This window comes from Ambystoma mexicanum, chromosome 3p, assembly GCF_040938575.1.
Source record: "Ambystoma mexicanum isolate Mex_15411 chromosome 3p, UKY_AmexF1_1, whole genome shotgun sequence".
In the NCBI taxonomy this organism is placed as follows: domain Eukaryota; kingdom Metazoa; phylum Chordata; class Amphibia; order Caudata; family Ambystomatidae; genus Ambystoma; species Ambystoma mexicanum.
The window spans coordinates 814,500,620-814,527,872 of record NC_090925.1 but is presented as its reverse complement, the minus strand read 5'-3'; the positions used below and the strand labels follow the sequence as shown (position 1 = coordinate 814,527,872).

General features: G+C 43.8%; 1 protein-coding gene across 1 annotated transcript in view; it reads right to left on the bottom strand.

Moving 5' to 3' along the window:
- LOC138579983 (serine protease 27-like) overlaps positions 1–15,630 on the bottom strand; it is a 60,965-nt gene extending 45,335 nt beyond the window's left edge. The window contains exons 1-2 of the mRNA XM_069650212.1: positions 15,333–15,630; positions 855–1,017 (exon numbers count right to left, since the gene is read on the bottom strand). Coding sequence (XP_069506313.1) covers positions 855–1,017; positions 15,333–15,630 — 461 coding nt within the window. The remainder of the gene's footprint in view (positions 1–854; positions 1,018–15,332) is intronic.
- Between the last annotated feature and the right edge of the window lie 11,623 nt (positions 15,631–27,253).

Genomic DNA, 27,253 nt, shown 5'->3' with positions numbered 1-27,253 from the left:
CCTAGTCTTCGGTCCCTGAAGGAGTTTCTACTACGAAGCGCGTTGTGGCCATACAAATGGGAAAAGGCTTTATATACATAAGAACTACAATACAATACAATACAATTTATTTCAGCCGTGGCAGGACTTTCATGCCGTTAAGGTGGCTGTGATTAGCCGTTTATCCGCCTTCTGGGTCGGCAGACCTGGACCTCTTGTGTGCGGGCAAGTAGCTTGTGTACGGCATGACAAAGAGCTGCCGGGGAGGTTTTGTATAATTACCAAAGCACATCCATCTCCTACTACATGTTTGAGCCCAAAGACTCAGCACATCTGCGACCGCTTGGTAATCGACTCATCTGCGAAGTAGTTGGCGTCTTTCTCCTAGGTCACTGCTGCCAATACAGAGTGAGACAAATTCTGGTAAAAACGGCATTAGCTATGTTGCTGTGCCTTGCAGTGCCACTAACGATTTTGCGGAAGTCATGTCCAGAGGTAAACAATGGGCCTTATACTCCTAGCTTGGAGTGCTCAAACATTGCAGACAGGCCATGTACTAAATGGATGCTGCAATGCATTGGGTTATAGGGACCGGAACCCCCTCAACTCCTCTCAACAGATAAACCCGTCAAAATCCCTGAACATGTTGAGGGAAATATCACCCAATTTATCAATGTCCATGTATTGTCAAGCAAGAGAGTGAAAATTGAGCGGCCCATCAAAAATTACGCAACATTTTTTTTAAACCATTTACTCCCATTGATGGTGGTGGGAGGGAGCAGGGGAATCAGTACGTGGCCGAAATACCATGAAACCGGACCCTCAGTACCTTCTGTGTGGTCTGCAAGTATGTGGTGCCAGATACATCAACTTACCTTGGGAAGCAGTGGGCCGCAGACACCACCCAGCGATCTGAAACAAGGCTGCCGCCACAATTATGGGTCCCTTGCTGTCCAATGCTGGCCTGCCACGGCCACCTTCCGGCCTGGGTGTCCTGCCCCCCAACAATGCGGCTGGAGACTTTCTGAGGTACACAGGCTGCAAAAGAGGAGTGACGCCATTATATTATGTTCACCAAAGAAACTATGTTTCCTTCTTTGTGGTGGTTCATGTATGCGGCTTATAGTACGGGATGAAAGCTGCTGCCCTTCTGTGACTTTTGGCCGATGCCAATAGCGGCATCCAATCTTCCCATGATAGTTGCAATTCAAATGATTTTGGGTAATGTACTTCTGGTCCCAGAGGGGCACAGAGGAGAACACGCTGTTTGCAAAACGAAAAGCAGCTCTGACATGACTTTCCTTCATATGGACTGCTATGACAAAATAGTGCTTTGCATTTTAACAGGGCACAGGTGGCAAGTGGCAACTACTAGTCGGAAGAGAATATTGGGACTGGGAAGACCAACTAACGACTGGTCTCTGAGTTTGCCAGACAATATACGAGTGTCAAGGGAATGTACAGAGTGGAAATTCATTAGGAAGACCATGTGACTGGTTTGCATATTTATAAAATGTACACCAGGTGTTCCTGAACAGATCACAAAGACCTGGGAAATATGTTCCTAGAGCTACACAAATCTCGTTGTAGCCATTCTATTTTCTAGTTACTCCCTAATTCATTACAACCTCCACAACTGCAAGAACAACTATTTTGTCTTACAAATAAGAGACATATTTTGTGTCTTTACACAAAAGAGAAACTAATCACCTTGATCAATGATCATATTTAATGATTATATTTCAACGAAGTGTGAGTACATCACTTGACATTAAATTGTTGCAATATATATACTTACGAAAACATAAAGAAAAAATATCAAATTGATTATTAAACTATACATACAAGTTATACCGAACATATTTTCAGACAAAATACAATACATTAAATGGATATTCTTTCAGACATTCTCAATAATAAAGCGCAAATCTTTGTGCAAAACATGCACCATGGTTAGTAAGGGAATTATTGATAATGTCAAAATATCAGTGCCATTCAGTTTACTGATCATGTATTGCATTGTGTATGAAATCAATTTTTCTATACGTTTTTTCTAAGTAAATATTGCAATATGTGGGGTGCATTTAAAGAACCCAAACAGAAGTCCCTGTCAAATTAATAGCAATATTTTAAACAGTGAAACAAAAATGGCCTGGCATTTGTTTTTGTTTTCAAGTAAAGTTAAACAGCCAAGTGAAAGGGGGCCTACCTGTCATTATCAATGGATAAGCAGCATTTTAATTTACAAAAGAAGGAGGAATCAAAGATCCCTGTCACATAGAAAACCGGATTTTTACACACTGAAAACAAAAAACGGCCTACCTGTCATTACCAATGGATAAGCGGCATTTTAATTTTCAAAAGAAGGAGGAATCAAAGATCCCTGTCACATGGAAAACCGGATATTTACACATTGAAACAAAAACGGCCTGCACATGTGTTTGCACTTACAAACAGGTTGAAAAAGAAAAAAGTGAAATAAATATCACTGCTCACAGAAAAATGTCAAGAAAACAAAAACATAATGTGTGCTTGACAAAGAGCAATATATATATTATGTTTCACCCACAAAACTAGAGTGACATTTGAAGTGCCACTTTGTCTTCATGAAAAAAAAGTCAGCCCAAGACTGCCCCTTTTGCTGGCTGTTGGCAAAACTTCACAAAGACATCTCCTACTTCCAGCCTGGATGTTACATCTTCCATCTAATGACCAACCTCAATAAAATGTCCTGCTAAAAGGCAAGGAAATTTAGTGTTCTTTAGACTTGCTGGCTCTGAAAGATGGTACTTCAAGAAAAGTCCTCCTTGGCTGGAGCATGACTAATGTGAAAATGGGGGCCCCCACTTCAAAGAGCAAGCTTCCAACACAATGGAGACTGATAAAGGCACAGGCTGACCCAGTGAAAACAAATGCCCGGAAGGCAGCAAAGGACCATTTGTCCCACATGAAGAGCCACAATTAATTTAAAAGGTCTATTATCATTTAGGCCTTTTTCTCAGTCATCATAGGGTGGATGGATTTCATCTGTGTACCATTTTTTTAATGTCATTTCCAGTCAATTTTGCAGATATAAAATTCATCCAAGTGCGACTCATGGAACTGTAATGGCTATCTAAGATGTGTTTCTGGCTGATCTGAACATGTTCCAAATGTGAGAGTTGGTGAGTGGGTGGGAAATTAAATTGGGGATATGCTGAATAACGTACATATTCATAACTGTTCTGCGTTTTATGGAAACAGCAGAAAGGTGCCACATGGCCGTGCTACATGATATGGATTTGGTGGTTGCCTTATCTAATTCCCCATGATTATCGGAAACAGAAAATATGTTTAGTATTGCAGTTGCTAGTAAAATTATGAAACTGAGATACATAACTAATTTTTGCCAAAAAGTTGAAAGGAGAACAAAGGACGATTACAAATAGGACGATTCTTCTGCTTCTCACCACTGGGGAGGAGCAGCAGAATTCCAAGAAGGAGGGCATTCACCATCTTTAAGACGGTATGTGTGTTTCCTGTTTCTACGGAACCCGAGGGACAACAGCTACAAAGCAAGAAAAATTAACAGCTTCATTCACCAAGATTTAAACATTGGAGTAAGATGACAGTCAATCTTTGGCCATGAAAAATGGCCTAAACTTCAAATGACAATCCTACAATAGCCTTCTCGTAGGCATGGCAAAAAGACTCTAAGTCAGCAATTGCCATATGTTGCTCCAGACACCTAAACAAATCCTGACTTGGAGGCTGGGTGGGAGGAGAGAGAAGGGTAACTATACAATCCTAGTGGCAGGAATTATTGCAGGGTACCTCCCAAGATTGTAAAATTGGTGGTGTCAATGCTGCTGTATGCTCGGGACTGCACTAGGACAGGGGACACACACAAAAAATAGACAGGCAGACAGGAAACAGCAAGGGCTGCTGAAATTTACCATCTGACAGTGGTAAGGAGACACCAGAGGAGATTGCTGAGAGTGCATCTGGGTGGAGCTGTCTATTTCTTGGAAGGCCTCAAAGCTGACTGGGTCCTATGGTGGAGAGCGGGAGGCAGTTTTGGGGGTTGCAATGAATTAGGGAGGAACTAGGAAATAGAATGGTTAGGAAGAGTTGTGTGTAGCTGTATGTATTGCATATTGAGCACTTTGGCATTGCCTTTGCCAGGGCCTGGCCAGCAGAAGAAGATGCAGAGGCCCATGTCCAAATGATGTTGGATTTTGTGTAGATCTGGGAAAGGTATTTGCCAGGCATTGCCATAATGGTACTAACTGGACATTAATGGTAGCAGCTGGACAATGGTGTGAGTACCTGGAAATATGATAGCAATGCCTGGCAAATGCCTATCTAATACCTATACACATGCCGGAACCGTTGGCTTTGGTAATGCTTGTTTTAAACAGGACTTCAGTGAATGACATGAATACTGATTATAAATCATGTGGCCAAAGGCAGACCTGGTTAAGACATTTATATTACACCAGTAGGGCATTACACCAGTAGGGCGTTCACAGCACTAATGAAACAATTATCTTTCAGAAGGCTGCTTTGAAAATACCCTGACAGTCACTTCTAGTGAAAAGTTTGATTTTAAGGCTTCAAAAGAATTAGCTCGAGGAGATCCCAGGAGAGTGTGTTTTGGATGGGGAGGGGCAGGAAGTCGGTGGGAATGGCCATAGGCATTAGCACGGCCATGGGCAGTCAATGGGTGGGTAGATAACCAAACAACACCTATACACATTGTGTCCTCGTCATATGCCATCTCCCCCTAGCTGTTCTCCATTGCATTCTTTGCTGCTTAAGTGCCACCTTAGTCAAAACTGTTTGATGGTCGGATAGTTAAAGGTTACAAAACACAAAAGGCCTATGGAAAAGTGTTGCAAATTCCAAGGCCAAATCTCCATATTTCCTATTAGATTTGGATTCAAATCCAAAAATACCATTAATCTCTCCAGTTGCTGTACCTCCCATCTCTCAAATTACTCTCGCAGAGCCCACGTAACTACCAGTGACGCAGCTGTAATTGCACTAGTAATACGCCACACAGTACACTTTGAATGGCGCCCTGCCAGGTAATGCTAAGAACAATATACATCCCACATTGTACCTTGGTAATAAGCACACTCACCAGTGGGGAGGAGCAGCAGAATTCCAAGAAGGAGTGCATTCACCATCTTTAAGACTGTATGGGTATGTGTGTTTCCTGTTTCTCCGGAACCAGAAACAGCGGGGCAACAGCTACAAAGCAAGAAAAATGAACAGCTTCATTCACCAAGATTTCAACATTGGAGGAAGTTGACAGTCAATCTTTGGCCATGAAAAATGGCCTAAACTTCAGGTGACGATTGTACAATAACCTTCTCGTAGGCAGAAAGCCAGTGGAGTGGTTGGGAATGGCCAATTATGATAAATGGTACACGCCACAAGTGATCATGGAACTTATGGGGGGTGGTGAAAACTGAGAATTGAGAACTATTCTCTAGTAATTTCAGGCTAAATAAACATTTGCTCAAGAGAGATTGAGTCCTATCCATGTTACTTGAACCGCAATGTGGCGACCCACTGTTGAAAAGCATCTAGGCACATTGTTTAACTATAAGTGGGCAGCGTGGCGGCTCTCCAACAATGTGCCCTCTGACAACACTCCCATCTCCTACTACCCTTCACCCTTGCTTTACAGGTCACAGTGTTCATTAATGAAGACATTGCTGGAATTGGCAGTCTGTTGATGTCTATATTATTGTGTGTTGCATGTTTCATCTAATAGGGCAGACAGAATCAGGTACACATAAGCACGGTAGTAATGTTTGAGGCTGCTGAAGTGACCTTTGAAGGCCCTATTAAAGACACACTGATTAAGTGATCATGGAATGATTGGGGAGCAGATGAATTGATTGCTGTACCAGAGTATCTGTAAAAAAATGTGTTTATGTTTAGAATGCGATTGGTATTTCAATGGAAAAACACATGGTAAAAAGCATTCAACAAATTAGAGCAGATATGCTGCATAATATAAGCTCTTCTATATCTAACAGTGTAGTACAATGTAATGTCTGACTGTTGACACAACTGGTTGAGTGTGTCATAGTGTCATAGTGTGTCAACTATAGTTGAGAGTGACATTTGAAGATATTGCTCTTTTTTCTACTGGAAGCGTTTGCGTCAGTCAGCATTTCTTTCTTATATACATATATACAGGAGGAACAATGCTTTTTTGATCTCGAAAGAATATATAATAGATGAAAAATCAGATTTGATGGGAAGCCGTGAGCTTCTTAGAGGCGGTGATTTTGAGGGCATTCTGACCAGGTTGTGGAGGCGAGTAAATGGAACAGTCACGGGGACAATACATAAGTGAACATACATAGATTAAGGACAACCCACATTGGACATTTTTCAGTGCAAGAAGGTGGTCCGGCCAGCTGTGCCCGTCACACGACCATGATGGGTGAAGTGCTAGAATGGAGGCAGAGGAAGACATAGGCAGGTTAGAGACGAGGAGAAAATGTTAGCTAGCAGGCAGATGAGAGGTAGGTTAAGAGAATAACTCAGAGGAGAGGAGGTAGGATTTTAGTTTGGTTTTGAAAAAATCTTTAGGACTGTTTCTCTGATGTCCGGTGGAAGAGAATTCCAGTCAAGTGGAGCAAGAAGATAGAAAGAGCAGAAGCAAGAGAAAGCACAGGGGGGGGCGAGGAGCCACTGGGGTAGTCAAGGAGGCAGAGCAGAGATTACGAGAATACTTGTACAGTTGGATAGAGGAGGATAGATACAGTGGTGCATTATCATGGATCGATTTGTGAACCAGGAGAAGAAATTTAAATCTGGCCCTGTTTTGCATCGTCAGCCATCTAGCTTGGCGATGGTACGAGGAAGTAGGTGTGAAGTGAGGGAATTCAAAGAGAGTTCTGGTAGCGAAGTTAATGATCTTGCTGAGAGGACCGAAAGCATAGTTGGGAGACCAAAGAGGATGCTGGCACAGTAGTCCAGTTTAGAGAAGACAAGAGTGGTTAAGAGATGCTTAGCTGTGTTCAAAGGAAGAAGGTGCCTGATTTTCCTAATATTTAGGAGGTTGAGGCGAGCTGCTGTTCCAGATTTGGAGATGAACGTAGAGAAGGTGTGAGAAGGGTCATAGATAACGCTGAGGTTTCTAGCCGAAGAAGAGTAGAAAAGGGTGTCAGCTGGGAACTGGATAGGCAGATGAAGAGATGAGACAGAGCTTTTGGCAGGGAAGAAGAGTACCACTGTTTTGGTAGAGTTTATCATCAGAGAGTGCAAAGCCATCCGATATTTAATGGCAGAGAGATAGTTGGACATTTTAATAGAGATATGAGAGGAGAGTTCAGGCAAAGAGAAGAAGATTTGCGTGTCGTCCGCAAAGAGATGGTACAAGAACCCAAAGGAGGAGATTAGTACCCCAATGGCGGAAGGGTCGAGTGTAAGGAGCAGACCCAAGACAGCCTTGGTGAGCACCAACAGTTAGAGGAATGAATTGAGAGGTGTTGTTGCTCCAGGAGACTGGCAGGGTGCAAGGTAGGATTCAATCCAGGCAAGCTTGGTCACTAAGAAAAGACTGAAGTTCAGATTTCTGAGAGGTGGTTGGAGAGGGAAAGTTAAAGTCACCTGAGAGAATGAGGTGATGTTTAGTGGAAAGATAATCAAAGAGTTGCCCAAGTTCATCAAAGAATGGTCCAGTGGAACCAGGAGGGCAATAGATGGAGATGATGTGAACCAAGTGAGGCAGAGCAATAGTAGGGATGGTGATTCAAAAGAGGTAGGAGAGGATGTGGCATTGGAGATTTGTGCGGCATTGAGGCGGGAAGAAGGTAGGTGTCCGATGCATCCACCTCTGCCAGTCAGTCGAGCAGAGTGAATGAAGGATAGTTTGGAGTCGTGTAGGAGTGCCAGAGTGGTAGTGTCAGATGGAAGAATCCAAGTTTCAGTGATAGGAAGAAGGTCTAGGGGAGGAAAGCTGGAGTGAAAGTAGTCAGTGACAATGGAGGTTTTGTTGCATACAGACTGAGCATTCCAGAGTGCAATGTTCTGTTGATGAGGTAAGAAAGAGAAGAGAAGTTGAGACTCAGAGGAAGAGAGGTGAGGTGGATAGGTGTTAGAGGAGGTATGGTTAGCTCATCAGCTTTGTTTGTTGGAAAGAGGTGGAAGATAAATAGAGCAGTGTGAGTTCCGAGTTGTGAGTTTTATAATAGGGATAGGAAAGGAGGAAATTATAGCGTGATTGGAGAAAGCGTAGGGAAAGGTGAGTAGGAGGAGCAGCAGGATGAGCTGAAGTGAATGCATTATAGGCTGGTAGCACAGTGTGGCGAGACAGCACAGTACATTTGAAGATTCAGGTACTCCCAGGTGCAACTTGGAGAAAGGCAAAAGCAAAGCCTCATAGGTGAAGAGGCAAAGAGCCTGGTCAAGGGCAGGTTTTCACCCTTCACCATTCCTCCTTTAACTGGGACACCCCAGGTTTGACACCCCTAGGAAGTTCAGAAGGGATGACGCACACTCTTATCACATTATCACCTAGTCCATCAGTGTTTGGTCTCTCTGATATTGTCCCTGCTGTTCCTGAAGGCGATTCCTTCCTGATTGTTCTTGCTGGAGGAGCTGCTTGTGGCTTTCAGCTGGAGATGGGTTTGATCCAAAATGGCAACAGGAAGTGATGTCACAGATTCAAGATGGCCAGTGGAAGTGATATTAGTGACCAATCCAAGATGGCCACTCGCAGTCAAGTTCCAGACAGCAAGTGACGCCAAAAACCAGAAGGAATGACACATGCCCTTGCACTTGATCGCCTAGTCCATCAGTGGTTGGCCTCTCTTTTTATGGTCCCTCTTGTTGATGAAGGCAATTCCTTCATGATTGGTGTTGCCAGAGGAGCCTCTTATGGCTTTCAGCTGGAGATGGGTCTGGTCCACAATGGCCACAGTAAGTGATGTGAGGATCCAAGATGGCCACAGAAAGTGATGTCACAGATCTCCAGGGAGAAGAAAGAAAAATCCCTAAGGAATGTGGTGATTGTGCATAGAATTGCAGGTATGCAGTGTCCCTCAGCAAGATGGCCACTGCCCAAATGCTGAGCATTGAGCAATCAGAAAAGAAAAGTGTCGCTTCAACCATTTCTTAAACACAATCAAAGAATTGCTGAGATCCATTTTGAGCCATGTAGTCCTGTTGAAGTATATGTACTGAGGAAGGCTGACAGCACTTGTAGAGAGATTTTTAGTAATTGAGCCTCAGTGCATTCTCAGACAAGTTATCTGCACTAAGAAGCAGACTGCATTCTGGCATCTGTGATTCTGTGGGCACAGCTGTAGTGAATCAGAGTGCATTCTGGGACACTGTGTTGGGGGCTCCTATACAGCATGAGAGAAAGTGGTCTGTTTCTGAGTAGAGTGCTACCAATGATCCCACAGTTGGGCACAACTGCATAGGCACACCCTCATGACTCAGGTGTTGTTTCACCACTCCAAATGGTCATGGGCAGGATCCCGCTGCCACTCACCAACATCCCACATTTTGAACCATAATCCACATTGCTCATTCTTCTTTGCCATTTCAAACCCATGCCAGTGCTTCACTGTATACCTCAAGCAAGAGAAGTGTTCCACCCAAAAGCTGACTACTGTGCCCACACGGTAGCACACACACACTTAAGAGATTCCATGCTGCATTCACAGTAATGTGTTTATTTTTTATTTATTTATAGGCACCATACAACTGACCAATAAATAAATAAAAATAAATTGCTCACAAGTAACTTACACTGCTTGCTGTTTCTCAACTCACGCAACACTCACTCTACTTGCACTCAAGTAAGTACACTGCAGTACTCACACTTTGTTGTAACCCATGTACTCACATTGCCTACTCACATTCCACTCACAGTACCCTGTTCATACTATCCAGCTCACACTGCAGTACTAGCACTGGACTCATGCTGCTCGCCTTAAAGTACCCAAAAGCACTCACTCTCTCAGTGCCTCACACATATTGCACTTCCACTTAACTGCCCACATCATAGTTACATCACATCGCTCACAGTGGGATAACACAACAACACTCACACTACGTGCACACACTTCCCTGCTCCAAATACAGTTCACAGCGTTTTGCTCACTTTAGTTGTCCCTACCCTCTCTCCAAACGCATTGCACTTCAACCATCCTTGACTGTACCCAATGAAAGTGCACCTCTCTGCTCCACTCCGTCTCTCGGCACTGAGAAGTAGTTCTCTCTGCATAGCAGCTTAAATAAATAAAAATCAAAGGCACTCATGATGTTCTCCTTTGACTCACCCTGTTCAGCTCACAGTGCACCCACAAAGACTATTCACATTGTACTCACAATGCCATGCTAACACTCAATTACATTGCATCTTTCAATCAGTAATCATCCCCAAAGTAAGTAGATTTGCCTATGTAAATGTAGAGGGCACATTATTCGTATCATGAATACAATTGTCAATATGGTAGCGAGTGCAACAGTAACTGAAATCAATGAACTGCTTCAAGAATGTCAATTCTGTACCCTTTGCTATGAAGAAAAATGACTGCTAAGTAATCAGGGCCTCTGTGATGAAACGGCTGTGCTCAGCAGGTGTGGATGGATGAGAAGTGGTTTGTAGAGAGGAGCTCTCAGACAAATGATTTCAGCAGCAAAATATCATGTTTTATGAAGAAGTCATTCAAGCCAAACTTATTGGTGTTGAACTAGGAGCCGGGCTGCTCTTGGAGCCTGACTGGAGTGGAGTCAGGAAGTGTCGTTGACCGAATCCAACGGCATACTTCGGCTCAGCAGCGATGGAGCTTACGGGTAAAAGACACTAGAAGCGGCAGACGGCCTCTGGTACAGAGAAGCAAAGACTTGCCTTTGGCAGTGAGCAGGTTCTGTTATGGATATTTATGCAGCAACTATCAATGCGTTCAGTCCCCTTCCAATCAGAAGCGCCACACAAATATTCCTTTTATGTTCAATCATGCCCTGGCTGTGATTCATATAGAACCAAGTAGGTCCCTAAAGCCTGTGCCACAGATAAGCCAAAAAGCAGGCCAGTGTATCGAAATAATATATATTTATTACAGAATGGGAAAATTAATATTTGTACAAAATCACAGATCACGCCACCTCACTCCGTGGCCCAAATGTTTTTCTTCCCTAATAATTATTTTTTTTCACAAATTGAAAACCCTAGTTGGTTCAGGATAACACAGATCACAAACTCTTTAGCCCCACAACATGTACAGTCATAACATTTTAGCTGGGGTTCACTTTTTTATATAATAGCATGTAGCACCTTAAAATATGACAAGATCAGAAGCTAGAGGCTCTACTTTACATAAAGTTTAATTTTAAATAATATGCAGCATTTTTCGATTGGCAATAACTATTTAACACATACAGAATTCTGTCTTTTTAATCTCCCTGCGCCCTTGGAAATACTACCAGTTTTGTTTAATTTTGACTAGCGGTGTGCTTTTAGCAATGCTGGCCGTCTTTTAGCAAAACACACTTTTCAGAACAAACACTTGTTATTTATATTTGAAACCCTTTTTCTTTGACCACTATGCAAGGCAAAATCTCCCTTCTCTTAGGATTCACGTTCTCCCTTTCAGTAGAAGGTATGCTTTTAAATCAATGACTGCAGTCTGTTTAAATTTGGGAAGACACTGTTCTGTCCTAGCACACAAAATCCAAGTATTCATTTGATCATTTGGAACCCGTTTGATTTAGGGAAATGGGGAGCAGTGGAGGATTTCGTTTTTAATGCACCCCTTTTTGGGGTTGGAAAAATAAATGCAGTGCCCAATTACTTTACAGACTACATTTTTTTCCACACTGGTAGCAATGTTAAGCTTGAATTTAAACAAAATCACCCCATGTAATTGGGCTATGTGGGAATTAATTAAATTGTTGTTTAGTAAAAATACTTACAACCTACTTTGTGTGCTCACCCAATCAATAAGGGGAAAACATTTCAATTAAAGAGATCCCCACCAGGCTGGGTTTGGTTGGACATGTTTCCTTAAATAAATATGTCTGGGTTTACGCTCTCGAAAAAGGACATCAAGACTCAGGTCATCTTTCAGGAACAGGAAAGGGACCACCAGAATACAAAATCAGTCATGGATCTTCTCCAGATTCAATCCATCTATTCTGCTGCTCCTTGGTCATAGATCTCAGCCTCTGTCCCCTCTCCTGGTTTCCTCCAGCAATCTTATCAGCAGTTCCAACCCATGTAATTTCAGGCAATCTCCCTGATTTTCATTGTGCATCTCCATACAACACCTAAACCACACCCACAAATGTCTAAATTATCAAATGCCAGTTTATTGGCTCTTGATAGGGATTGGACAGTTATTTTCCATCCCCTTATGCCAGGCAACCCTTTTTCTTTGATTGGCCCATTCAGTTGCTAGTCCCAAATGTTGAGAGGGATAAGGCCACCCACTTGTATTTACATTTGTACACATTTTAATTTTGCACTTAAAACCTCTAAGGTGGCAAATATTTTTGATTTACATTTAAGCATAAATATGTATGCTTGAAACAGCCTGCCCATGCCGGAACTAATTAAATAAACCCTGTGACTGCATGAGGTTGCAAGTTCGAACAAGGGTTTTTCTTGATGTATTCAAAAATTATAACAGTTATAAGCCCATCATTTTCTATACAGAGATTCAATTTATTAAGCTATCATCTCCCAAAATCTCTGCTTCGTGACATTTTCTGGAAAGTCATAACTACATTTCAACTTGTAACTCTTGTTCTCAAGGTCGAGTAGATAGGCCTGTATATCGGTTTTTAAATGATACTCGAACCATTACTTTGTGACTTATGTTTTCTGAAAAAATGAACAAAATATGATTGTCCATCTAAACGTATGGCAATCTCTAAACATTTATGCATATTTTGACTTCAATTGCACATTCAGTTTTATTTCCCCACTCCACATGTGGTCAGGTCTGGACATTTGTTTTCTGTGTTTTGGTTTATCTGTAATTGATCCATTAGCATTCTTTCTCCCATGGCTACTGGATTTTCTGTTGTCTATCTTTGAGAGCAGGTACCAACCCATCATAAATTCCTTCTTGGTCACTGCTGTGGCTTCAAAAGATGTTAGATATCAATGATGAATAGAAGGGGAAGACCACTGTTTGAGTGTTCTGTGCAGAAACGGAAGCCATTTCTCCCGAAAACAGAAACTAATTTCAATTCTCCTCAACAAAAACTGGTGATTTTACATATGTTTATTTCTTTTACACAGGATGCCTTTTAATACTAGACCTCAAATCATTGAAGGCATGGTGCCGAAATTTCATGCGCCATGCCCTCAATGTTCAACTTTAAATTTCTGTCCTTTAATCTATCAGTCAAAATTGTGCATTCACACTTCCAAGACAGTATTTCTGCATTTTCAGGCCCAACATAGCCACATGCAGTTCCCTTTTTGTCTGGGGGCTACTTTTGAACCCCACGGTTTGACTAGCTAAAACATGCCACCAGGATACTTCTGCAGTAATGGATTTGAGCTCAAAGAGGCTATTAACCAGGCAGGTAGTGTCGAGTTGAGGATACTAGAAGGCTTGTTGGGTGTCCGATGTGGACAAGCCAGAGCTTCAGCGATGGTGGAAGTGGCTCAGCATCGAGCTCAGAGATGGCTCTGGCAGTTCGCTTGCAGCAGCTTGGATGGCATTGAAGGGGCCCAACCCAGTGCTGAGGCAGTTCAGAGATACAGGGAGAGCAAGGCAACACTTCCTCCATTCTTTGGGGGCTGGGGGACCCAGTCCAAGATCTAAGAGCCAAACTAAGACCGTTCCTCTGCTCTTCTCAACCAGGAAGGTTTGTAAAGGGCTCTTGCAGAGTTCTGTCACCCCCATTGAGTAGGCCCTGGGTACTTGTGGTCTCAGTTGTGGAAGGGCTTGTTCAGACATCTGGTCATCCTAAATAGACCCTTGAGATAAATAGTGAGAAAAACATGAATAGCCCTTGAAACTCTTGGTCTTCATCACTCTGGCAGAGGACTTTGGAGTAGATTGTACTCCCAACCAGGTTCCAGTGAATCCTTCAAACAGTATTAGAGTTAAAACAGCTTAGCAAAGGGCCCCCAACTTAAATGGGCAAAAAGCTCAAGCAGTTTGTTCCACAACAAGCCTTTTCTCGAGGGTTCAATCCTGGCGGCTGTTACAAATTTCCGTTGCGTAACCTGCTAATGCCATACCCAGAGTGCACTGTTTGCAGAAAGTGGGTAGGGGAGCAGAAAGTTTGTGAGCCCTGGCAAAATCCAAAATGGCGAGACCCGCCTGTGGAGTGAATATCTCCTCTGTGTCCTCGAACCCCACCCCTTCCTCTTTCTGCCTACAGCAAATGGTCTCGAATAATTGGCACCCTGGTCTGAGGTGCCATTCTAATGACAGCACTGTCTTTGAAGCACAAGTTCCCAGGGAACTTCCAAGGCAGTGATCATGTTCCCAGGGGGGGGGGTGGCTTCTTTGGCTGGTCTCAACATGTTTTTCACACTTCGCCAGCGTTAACGCTCACCCAACCCGGCATAAATTACGCTGTCTGTAAAAAGTTACATGAAGAGACCCACTGACATCCTCTGGTGTCGGAGGAAAGAACCCCATGAAATTCACTACACGAGAAGGAAAGAGCATTGCATGGCAAGAAAAGAGCGTTACGTTGTTAGAAAACCCCCAAGCATCATTCAAAACACTAAATACTATACCTATCAAGATAACTTAACAAATAAACATGTCTATATTATACTATTATTATATAGTTAAAACTGTGTACAGACCCGCATGTGTAAAGACAAAAAATATCAGATTGAAGGGACAGTACAAATTAAGGAAAGACATAACACAATTCCTATCTGAGCTATTCACAGTTTTAGTTGCTATTGCCTATCTTGAAGTTGCCTTGGGTAGTTTGAGCTCCTCTCAGCCAATCCAATGCCTCATTTGGGTCCTCAGTACTTTCAACCCCTCCTGGAACAAAAAGCCTCATTATATCAGACATCTTGAGTTGCACTTTTATTTGAAGATACCTGGTCAGTGCCTTCACTTTTCCAAATGAATTCTCATTACCACAACCTCCTTAGAGAAGTCAGGATAATTGAAACCTGAGATCCTCTCCGTCTTACTCTTCCTTTATCTCTGGCTGCTTTCACAATCTTGTCTTTGATACTGACTTTGGTCAGAGTTAAAATGATCTGACATGGGCCTTTAGAGCTCTCTCTTCCAACTCTCCAATTATGTACGCCAAGTCTAAATCTTGACGGCCAAGAGTTCCTTTACCATACATTTCTGTAATGGTATAAACAATAATTTGGTTCAGATCTTCCTCCTTACCCCGGCTGTCAGGCTTTGCAACGTGTAGGTTATAGCATCTCCGTCTGATATCTAACTCAATGATGGTAGCTCGCAACTTGTGCACCTCCTGTTTCAAAACATTGCACGCTCTGAAATGTCCAGCTATTTCTCCCATCAATTCCTCTGACTTAGACTCCACTTTGTTCACCCTGCCTTCTATATGAGCCAACGCCGAGGACAGCTCTCCCAATGAGGATTTCATGTCACGAACATCTTGTACCACCTTTAGGAGTAGAGAGTAAATGTCCTTGTAGTTCAGAATTTCATCTTCCAACATGTCTGGATTTGATCCATACTGTGTAGGTTTTTTTAGGAATTTAATTATCAGCAGAATCAATCATTTTCTTGCTGTTCATGGAACTCATCCTTCCTATCTGTCTCTCATCTCATAGGGGGAGAGCAGGAGCCCCTAGGCTACGCTGCTGCTCTGTCTGCTGCTCCAGAATCCTACATAATCCTACAGAAGGGGAATTAAATGTCAATAGGGTCCTTTAAGACAGACCAGGGGCAAGGGCCTCTTAAAATACTGTTAGGTTCTGGTCTTTGGGTCTCAACAGCATTCATCCAGGCTTATCTGTGGCAAATTGGGTGTCTGGATGCTCTCACCAATGTTGGGTCCAAAGAAGTAGAGACTTGCCTTCGGCAGCATGCAAGGAGACTACTCTGCATGGTGGTATTACAGCAGTAAATGCTTGAAGCGCAAAGAGGTTGGTAACCAGGCAGGCAGTGTCGAATTTGGGATGTTATAAGACCCTGTGGGTATCGGAAACAGAGACTGCAGAGCTTTGGTGCCGACCATCGAGGTCAGAGATGACTGGTGCTTCCCTAGCAACAGCTCGGATGGCATCAAATCTGTGAGATTCAGGGAAAGCAAGGGGTCAATTCCTTGGTTCTTTGGGTGTCAGGGGCTAGGTTAATCCTTTGTTCTGACCTTCCTAACCAGGAAGGTTTGTAGAGAGCACTCCATGGGTTCTGTCACCTCCAGTGACCAGGTCCTCGGTGGTCTCAGTTGCAGTAGACATTTTCTGCCCAGCAGGTCAGGAGCATGGGGTAGTTAGATAGAAGTGCTTTTAGGTAGAAAAGTGCCCCTCTTTCTTAGACTCCTGGTTTTCATCTCTCTAGAACAGGACTTTAGAGTATACTGTTCTCGCAATCAGGTTCCAGTAAATCCTTCAAGCAATGAGCAAACATGAATATATTAAGGTGATGAATCAACTAAGTGGAGCCCCCACTCATATGGAGAAAATACTATAGTGGATTGGCCTACTGAAAGCCTGTTAAGAGTCCAATCCTGGTTGATGTAACAAGTGTCCTTAGACTGACCTGCTGATGTCATACCCAGAGTGCCTTGTCGACAGAAAGTAGGAAAGGGCGGACAGGAAGTTTGGGAGCCAGTGAAAAAATACAAGATGGTGAGACCTCTCTGTTGCCTGATCCACTTCTGTGTGTACTCTAACTCAGCCCCTTCCTGTGTCTACCTACATCTAAAGGTTTGCAGCAATCAGCACTCTGCCGTGAGGTGGCCATTCTGATGCCGGGGCTGTTTTTGAAGTACTGGTTCTCAGAGGAAGTCACAGAGAGTATTCATGTTCCCTGGAGGAAGGTGACAACTTTTCTCAGGGGGACCAAAGAGAGGGCTTCCTTGGCTCAACACAAAAATGGTTTTGACATGGCTTGTTTTTACGTAGTAATAACTGACAGCAGGCTACTGGGGCACACAATTTTGATATTTCGAACCAAAGATGCAGACTGTTAAAAGCCACCTCTGTTTGGCGCTTTGAGTTCCACCAGCTATGTTCAGGAATGCACATGTGACCTTTTAACTTGCCTTGCAGCTGCCAGTATGTCAGTAGACTGCATAGCAAAGTACGTGGTACATGGTTACATTAATGAATTAAAAAAAAAATTATATATATATAAATATATATGCTTTTTGACATGGAGCATTATGAAATGGGGGTTTGATTAGCAGATCTCGCTTTCAGAAACAGAATTAGCCACATCAGTTTATGATAAAAAAAATTAAAAAAAGTTCAGGCTATTTCACCCGCTTGCATGGCATTCCGAACAGCCTACATTATTACTTATTTCTCCCCTTCTCTTTTGTACAAAACTTGTTAACATCTTGCGCATTTCTGCAGGTGCCGCGCATTTACAAAAGAGATCAAAGTTCTATTCCCCGCCTCACAGTGAAAGGCCTTCCCTGCAGGCCTTTTGTTCTTTTGCGAGGACAGCACTGTCCCTCCCCAGCTCACATTGCCTGGCACTGAATGGGAAATGAACAATGTTGCTGTTTGCCATCCATCACCTAGTTAGTAGGGAATTACACGGGGAGCGTGACGCATCAATTGATCGTAAGAGACTGATCGATTTACAGACGGAGGGCCGCATTCACAGAGCATGTTCCAATGGGGTTTTGCCATTAAAAAACACTTCTGTGAATTAGGCCCTTAGCGGGGAAAGCATTTATCAAGTGTAGGGTGGTTTATTTACAGGGTGGGATAGAAATGGTGTACTTGATCATTCGGAGGTCTGTGTTTCTAAAATTACTTTTTTCCCTTTTTAGCTTTATTCATGAGGCAAAAAACACAAGAACTCATTTAAATACCACAGCGAATTCATTTACGCAGGTATTTTTGCGTCCTGCATGAGAGAGCGATTTGCCTACCGAGTGGGTGATTAATTTTCAGAAAGCTGGTGCACAGTTTACTGTTTGAATGGTGGGGAGTGATTTATTAGCAATCTTATAAAGAAGATTTATTAGTAGAGATTTGTTTACAAACCGAGCCAGAGAGTGATTTATTTACAATGTGAGCAACTGCCGAATTTATATAATAAGAGAGTTTCTATGTAAAATCATTCTGGGCTTGTCTCCTTCAATACAAGTGGTAGAGAAGGAGTAGGCAGCCTACAGCTTTAAGGATGCTTTAGCTGATAACTTCCAGGTTGCCTCCCCGTTGACTATACTGGCTTGGACTGATGGGAGGCCCAATCATCTGGCGGGTCCAGGTTACCTACTCCTGTGAGCAAAGGGACCTACTGGCTTCAGAAGCACTGTTATAAACATGTGTGCATAGTATCCAGTGGCGGTTATGTACCTTCGTATTGCAACCGCTATCAGTTGCGCGCAAGGGTGAGAGGGACACTATGTATTATCAGACACAATCACATTTTTCTCATTCTTAGTTTACGACCCAGGCGGTAAGGGGTTAACGGCAGCGTTAACAGCGCCGACCCTTACCGCCTGAGTACGAGGTCCCTTAGCGCCATGGCGCTTTTAACACCTGCTTTTAGCAGGTGTTAAAATCCATGGCGCTAAGGGACCATGGAGTTAATTACGCCACCGTAATTTACGGTGGCGTAATTAACGCCTTCCCCACTCCCATTATGCCCTTTGGGGCAAAAATGGGAATGGGGAAGGGTAAATGGGGATTGGGGACTTACCGCCCCGCCAAGGTCGGAATGGGGCGGTAAGTCCGCCAACCACCATGGCGTAAACGTAGTTTACGCCATGGTGGTAAAGTCACGGCCCAGGCGGTAACTTACCGCCTGGGTCGTAATGAGGCCCAGTGTGAGGAAGCTCTACATGAAACTGCAAACAGAGTATGCTACACACAAACTCCATGTAGCAACCTATTTGTAGTTGTGCTATGTTGATTTATACCGCGCACCGCTACCACCCAAGGGCAGTCTCCAGGCGCTCACGTGGCTTTGCAAGAGAGGGGCCTGGGAGTGTTAGTGGGGAGTGGATGAAAGGATAGGTTCAGAGCCAGGAGGAACTGGAGTAGGTGAGCGTTGGTTTTGCATATGGGAGTTGGTTCGGGATGCCTGTGTGATGTAACTATATCGGTAAGACTCAGTGCCTCAGATGGGTTTTAGTGCTTGTGTTGGTGTGTGTGTCTTGTGATGTTTGGTGGATTGTGGTTGTGCGCACTGGTTATTTGTATCCATAAGGGGTCCTGAGACACGGATGGCTGTTGGTGCATGACTATCTATTGTGTTGGTGTGTAATTGTCTAGTGATGTACTTATGGACTATGTTTTGTGGAGTTCCCTGGAGGTGTGCTTCCAGAATCTCAGTGAAGTTGTATGGTGTGAACAGTATCTTGATCCTTTGGTGTGTTTATGTGTAGTGTGGCTAGCCCATAGTCTAGCGTAGTGACATTGGTTATGTTGGAGGAGCAGGAAGGGGAGATGGGTTAGTAAGTCGGTCGGTTTGATGGAACCTATGTTCTGACCCTAGTTGATGCTTAATGATATCTACCAATGTTCTCGTCTGAGGTTCGTTGGCCCATCTTGCCTCCTCTCTAGGTCAGGGCGGACTTCTCTGCAGGTTATGGTGGTAGGAGGGTGGTTGTACCTAGTGAGTCCCTGGTTGTTCGTCCAGGTTAGTTGATGATTTAATCTTATGATTCCAATGAAAATTGTATGTGTTATTTTAGTAGAATTCTTCACTAATATTTCTGTATAGAAACTATCATAGGGACTGGTCATTACTACTACTTATTCCCTAGTACACTTGTATCGCTCTGCATTTTCAAAACAATTGCCTTTTGGACTACCCTGCATTGGATGAGATCTATGATAGATGAGGATCACCAATGATAAGCTAGTCTTGTCTGACACACAGGTGGCATCAAGGCTAATCACTTTCCTGAGTTTGTCCATGTCCATAACATTTTGTGTGGTAGTTCACACACTTGGAGGCCTTGCCAAACAAGGAGGAGCATTATCCTAATAATTGCCAACATCGGCCAGGAAGCCTGTGTAGGAAGCTTTTCCAAAGTTTCACTCATGAGTTGCTAAGTCTTGGGGAGCATATGATCGCCACAACCTCCGTCCCCCATGTAGGAGGGATATGTACATCCAAAGGCTTTCCTAAAAGCACTTAAATGCTTAAGTAAATCAAACTAATGATGAAGGCTCCTTATTAAGTTGGGATGCTAGCAATTGTGTGTGGCCACAACTGTCTTAAGTAGTGTATTTTCACTGAATTTCAAGGGTTTTGTTATGATATATCTTATCCAGAGGCCGCTGACGATGGCCTTCGGCCATGGCCACTGTCTACTCTGCAACAATTGGGCGAAAAGACGGTGGCCCACTTAGCAGAGGCTTTGCTCAAAGCCAGCGCTTACGGCATAAGGCCATGGCCCATATCCCCCTTCAGTGTTTAATAAGGAGTCCGTGTCCGCTGTCATGTTTCAAATCTTCGACTAAAACAGCATGGGCCCTGGCCATGTGCTTCAGCCATGGGCAGTCGCCCATGCTCCCCGTTTCCCCCCACTTTGATTTCTGTCGTAATGCCCACTCTTTTCCCCCATTTTAATTTCTTCTGTAGTTCCCCCAAAAAGGACTCCCAGAAACAGAACTGCCATTACTATGATGTCACTTTCTATTGCCACTGGAATCATTCCCGCATTAATGCAGCATTTGTCTTTACTCCAGTAACTGAAAAACACTAGAAAATGAAAAAGTCTTCTCTATCCCCGCTAGATCTCTCCATGTGCACCCCTCCTCTTTTTTAGGTCCCCCCCATCATGCAACTACTGCGCATGCATCGAGTCTAAGATTGAAGACCGGTGGGGATGTGTCGAACAGGGAGTGAAAGAGATGATCAAGAGACCCGAAACGTGTGAGAGCCAAACTGCAAATTGAGAGACACAAATACTGGCATACACACAGAAGGGGTCCCACACTGGCGAAGGAACAGCCCCTGAGGATTACACAAACAGATGAACGAATAAGGAGGGGTTCTAGACAAACACAGACCTAGGGGCAGCACTAGAGCACAGACCGAGGGGTACAAATACAGATGGATACAAATAGAGGGGTGCACTCATACAAAGACTCAAGTAGAAAGAGACCCAGCCAGTTCAGGCAAGCAGAGAGGGACACAGAGACAGGGCGACCGAGAGTAATAGTGTGATATAAATGGGCACACAAATCACCACAAGGAGAAAGGGGGCGCCCATAGTTCAAGAAACAGTGAGATAAATAGTGTGGGATGTAAATATGAAAGGACACAGACAAAAAGAGGCAAACACAACAAGCGAACGGAGGATAGCACAGGGGCAACGTGCTGGTCTTGGAAGCAAGACCCTGCAGAGCAACTGAGAGGTTCGAATCCTGGATCTACGCTTAGACACTGAACTCCAGTGCGGTATTAGGCTCGTTATAAAAAACAATTAAATAAATAAATAAGTAGAAAACAAAACGCACACATCAATGGAAAACGAAACACATTGAAGGGGACAATGATACACACAGTGTAAGTATGAGAGCATGACAAAAACAAGCAGCGCCTCTGTGGGACAAGAACATATAATGAACCATGTTGATAAAGGGGACACACAGAAGACCACAAACATCAGCACTGTTGGTGCATCGATAGTACTGGAGTTAACCTACAAAGCAATTCCAAATGCTCTGACTTTTTACCCAATATTTTGCAGAAAGTGTGCTATGCACCATTTTAACCTTATAAAAAATTTTCAACCCCCTTTGGTTGGTTTGGTGTTCCTGCTACGTTCATTCACTCGGGCATATTTCTGTGAAATGTTTACCCCTTCCAATTAGGCTAGGGTCCAGGCAAGGGACATTGGAGCATGGATGTTTCTTTTAATGGTATTTTTGGGCAAAGCCAACTGGATAAATGTTATTATGTAGGGGCGTGGGTTTATGGCCAAAAGGGGCAGGCAGAGTGGACATTTGCTTTCTGCAGAATTGCTTTTTTTCTCACATAGGGGCTACGCCGGTTCTATGTGATCCGACCGCGGCTGATTTTCCCGCGCCCGAAAAGTTTGCATGTGAAATCTACGAACCACAAAAGGGTTGTATATTTCCCATGCGAACACACTTTCAAAACCCCTACATACCCACACCCACACCCACAACACACCCACGACACACCCCTAACCCACACCCTCAACACACCCCCAACATAAACAAACCCTACTTACCTTTTATTCAGGCTTTGCCCCTGTGTCGGGAGCTGCAGTGGTATCCCCGCAACACCCCGCTCACTATACTCTAAAGTATAGTGAGCGGGGTGTTGCGGGGGACACCCCCTGTTTTTTTTCGTTTTGTTTTCAGGTGTGGTGCGGGGGTGTCCCCCGCAACACCCCGCTCACAATATCACACAGTATAGTGAGTGGGGTGTTGGGGGGGACACCCCTGCATCTTTTTTTTCATACTTACCTAAAATGCTGCCACCAAAGGTTCAAACTTTTGGTGTTCGAACCTTTGGTGGTAGCATTTTTCTGACTTTTTGTATGGTCTGACCTTTTTTTCCGGTTCGATCGTACAATTCCGCTACGCCAATATGTGCATTGTTACATGAGGAGGGCGTGGGGGCACTTGTACAGTCAGCAAGTAACAGTTTTCTTACTGTGGCATTGCATGATTTATTGGTGTTAAGGCAAAGTCACGATGATGATTCTTAAATTGTGGGTCATGAATGGAGGCATTTGTGCTGCCAAGGAAATGGTTCCTTACTCTGGCATTGCATGTGCATTGAGGGCGAAGACAACACAAAGTATTCTTACATGGTGGTGTGGGGGTTGCGCAAACATTTGTGTGGCAGCAATAACATGTTTTCTTCCTGTAGAGTTAGATTTTTATTGTCATGGTAGAAATACTGTTTGCAAGGTCTTTTGAAACTTTGGTTTAAAAACACTATCTGTCGAAGCCATTGAAAAAATATGGTGATTGTGTTTTGCTAACTAAAACTAACATATTGTTCAAATTAGCAATATACTTTCATTTCAGACAAGGATTATTTTGAATGTCAAAAAATAATAGCAAATAATAACTATATTTATCAAGTGCTGCTCACTACAAAATGAGACGGTCACCTCATTGATGTACCCCCTGAGCCTTGACTGGCCAAAACTGTTCGCCAGATGTAGAATAGCAGGGGATGCTATAGAAGAAGATGCAAAGGCAACTGAGCAGGTTGGGAGACTGTTGCTGAGATGTTATGCCTTTAGACTGTCTTGTAAATCAAAGGTTTTCTTTCCTATTCCTGCAGCAACATGTGATGTTTTGACATGGGGATGAGTACAGCTCCAGCTCTTCACTCGGTGTGTGAATCTTTGCCCCCATAACGAAAAATAAAAGTTTCTTTTAAGAGCCACCATTTTTGAATTAACAAGAAGTACAATGATGTTAATTCCCCTACCTCATGCCTGGAATTTACCAGGTGTCCGCAGACTACAGCACTGTCCGCAGACTATGCAGGCTGCACAGGGTCCTGTTACTTTTTTCAGTTCTATTTATTAACTGTCAAAGTTGCCTCCCAAAGCAATGTTTTATTTTGTGTTTTGTATTTTTGGGGGCTTTTTTTCAGGAGAGGCAAGGTAAGGTGGGGGAGGGTAGGGAGGGAAGGGGCACCAACCACACAGACGAAGGGCCTTGGAAAGACGAAGATGTTGGGCAGGCCTTAAATTTAAGGTAGGTTGCAGTGTTTCTCGCGCTCCTTGAATGCAGCCTTGAAAGCACTTTGAAATTGCTCCCCCCTGCATATCGTTGCATCGCTGTACAAACATAGCCCTGTGACCCTCGAAAGGTACAGGTCAAAAGTGTTCTGTGTGGCCTGCGAGGCGGCTGCTGGGATCCTGTGCCCCAAAGGAGTAGCCTGTCTGGTGACAGGAGCGATCGAGGAAGGTGGGGTAGAGGCCGCCAACCTGCTACTCCCTGTGAAAGGAACAACCATTCTCAGAGCACCCAAGTAGTTGGATCTGGTGTGGCGGCCCATGGAGGTGGTCCCGTAGGAATACAGAACAGGTTTACTGCGATTGAGAACGACCCTGCCCTCAGTGCATCTCACCCTGGCTGCCAAACTTTTGCTACACCCCCAAAAGTGGTAGAAAACTGCCACACCCAGGACTCACTTCGGGCACTGGATGTAGGAACTTCCTCTACCTCATCTTCGTCTTCCTCTTCTGAATTTCCACGCCTGTTCCTCTTTCCAGGTCCTCCAGATGGTGATGGTGATGATGATGGCGGTGGTGGGAGTGGCTGAGGAGGAGGAATGGCCGAGAGGCCATTTTGCAGTTAAGATTAAGGTTGCTAAATTTCTGCAAAGCAGTTCTTCTCCTGATGCTCTCTTCTGGATAGCAAGATTGAGAATTATGTAAATTAATCGGTGAGTCTATTCAGAGGAATGGTCCGCAGACCACGCAACTGTTCGTGGACTACCGAGCCGAAAATAGGCCATGGAAAGTTGTAAAAGGTTGCTTGATCAACTAAGTTTGGGTCTAGGAGCTCTGGAAGGGTAAACTTTCAACTTGAAACACCCTACATTTGCGTGAGTTATGGATGCTCATCTTACCATAACTGGGGAATTTTTGGGGGTTTTCGGTTTTTTCACCGAATTTGATAGGTTTTTATTGAGGCAACTTAACCATAATGTCCCTCTAAAAAAGTTTTTTCACTGAATATATATATACATATATATATGTAGGTTTACTTCATGAATTGGTAAATCGATATTGCGCACGTAACCAGTGTGCAATGTAGATTTCGCAATCCAGGAAGTGGAAGGTGGCAGAGGAGAAGCAGTAAATGGCAAGTAGGGGGGGTGGGTTGTGGATGGGGACGAACTGACTGAGGGGTGGAGGAGGGAGAGGCCAGGGTTCCTGGTGTGTGTCCCCCAATAGTGAGGGGAGTTGATAGGGGTGCAGGGGAATGATGGCCATTCTGTGGGTGTCTCCTGGAGTGTGAGGAGCAGAAAGGGGAGATGGGCGGGGAACAGGGAGCATGAGAGATTCTTTTTGCAACTCCCATCGTTCTAAGGTCCATGTGCAATGGGAGTTTCTAAAAGGATAATTTCTCATACTCTTACAAATCCGACCTCAAGCTTTTCTATCCTGGTGCTGTTCACTTCTCTTGACCTTTCTCTATTTCTTTTGACAGTGTTTTGAAACAGCATCCCCGCGTGTTGGCTCTGTACAAGCGATACAAATAAAAATAAATACCTTGCCATGTGCCATTATACAGTCAGGGAAACTCTTCAGTGACTTGCGATATCCCTATAATTTAAAACAGGGGAGAACTTTGCACGTACATATTTTGCACCTTAGATTGTACAATCTGACTGCAATGTATAAGAGATATCCAGTAATTATAACGAATAAAAAACAGAGAATGCATTTACAGCAAAAACATTTAAAATGAAAAAATATTTTAAAAAATGTAAATATATATATGGGGTAGGGTAAGGGGTTAAAACGGATGGGGAGGGGTTTAGGGTGACATTAAAAGCATGGGGAAATGAGGGACTGGGGGGCCTAATAAAAACAATACAAAATGAGATATTCTTTTCGTGATTAAAGTTTCTTTGCAAATTCATTCTCTGTAAATTAATGTGTTAAAATTACATAGAACCAATGTAAGATAGTTGCTGTTGCTTTATAGTGTGTGGATTGACTGCATCATGTGACTTTTTCTGCTGTTTCTATACTGCACCCTATTCTTTGCACGCCGTGATAGTTGCTGATGCTCTACACTGTGCACCGTGTGATTGCCTTGAGATACCTGTTGCTGCTAATCTCACACTTGGATGCTGCTCTGGGTCTCTTCTGCAGCTGGAGATTTTTTGGCTCCTCGTTGATGTATTGATCTTTGACGCCAAACTGTGTTACCTTGTTTCTCATTAATACTGAGTTATTGGCACCCGATGATATTATGCTCCTGATTGATACTTGGCACCTAACGTGCACCCCACAGTGATTGGCAGTGCCGCCCTTAACACTTTATACCAAATCTAATTACCACAAAACCCGGAACCGACATGTATGAACTGATGTGGGTCACCACACAAAGACAAACAACGCTGGAAGCAAAGACACACAACCAAACGGTATCAGGTAATAATGTCCCTATATACATGGTTGTTGTATAAAATGTTGCCGGGAAACGTTTGTGGTGACATTATATAGGTGACTTTATATATAGGGGCAGGAGGGGTGGGGGTTGCAGGGGCGTCCCCCGCATGTTCCATGTAATAATGTCCCCGCAAAAAACTGCAATTTTTCAGCAAATTTTTTGCATGGCGACATTTTGGGGGGGACACAATTACATAGAACTCACCAAACACCGTAATCAAAGGTGCCAGACCAAACACACAACTGGCGTCTTTAATTCAGGTGGCGGCTACGCTGCCTTCTCACGCACTATGTGCCAGAAACACCTCCATCTGCACACAGTTCCTGGCGTTTTCCAGTCTGTGCAAAGCAACACAACAGGAAATCAATCTTGCGCTGCTCCCTCAACGCTTCTACTATCCAATCCCAGCCCTTCCTCCTGCAGGTCGCCAAGACTCGAAAAATGCCAGGAGTTGCCCTATATAACACCCCAACACATAATGTGAGTACCTGGCGTCTAGAGAGGATGCCTAGCACGAACTACCTGACATGTGAGTGAGTATGGAACTATATCTGACAACACAGAGAACAATTTCACTGTGGAAAACACAAACCTATTGGCTTTGGCGCCGCTTGTCTATAAGTGAAGTGCACATATTAAGACATCTTGTGGTGTTGATGCATGCTAGCCATTTTTGGAGTTTATATATCACTTCTCTCGTCACCATTTTTCCCTCTTTCTCTAATCTGCATCTTAGAGCAGTCCCATGGCGGAACACACGCAGGGGTGGACTGGGAGCCAAAAGAGGCCCTAGAAATAATGCTCAAAGTGGCTCCACTGTACACATTTTCAGCAACCCCAAACCTTTCCCTATGGGAATATTTGAAAATGAGATAGGTTACCACACAAAAGAGGCCCAGGGTGCAGAGGCCCACCGGCAAATCTCCAGAGTTCCCTATAGGCCAGTCCAGCCCTGAGCACACGCTTTACAAGGAACCTATGCTATGCTATCTAGCACAGCCCAACCTAGGATAG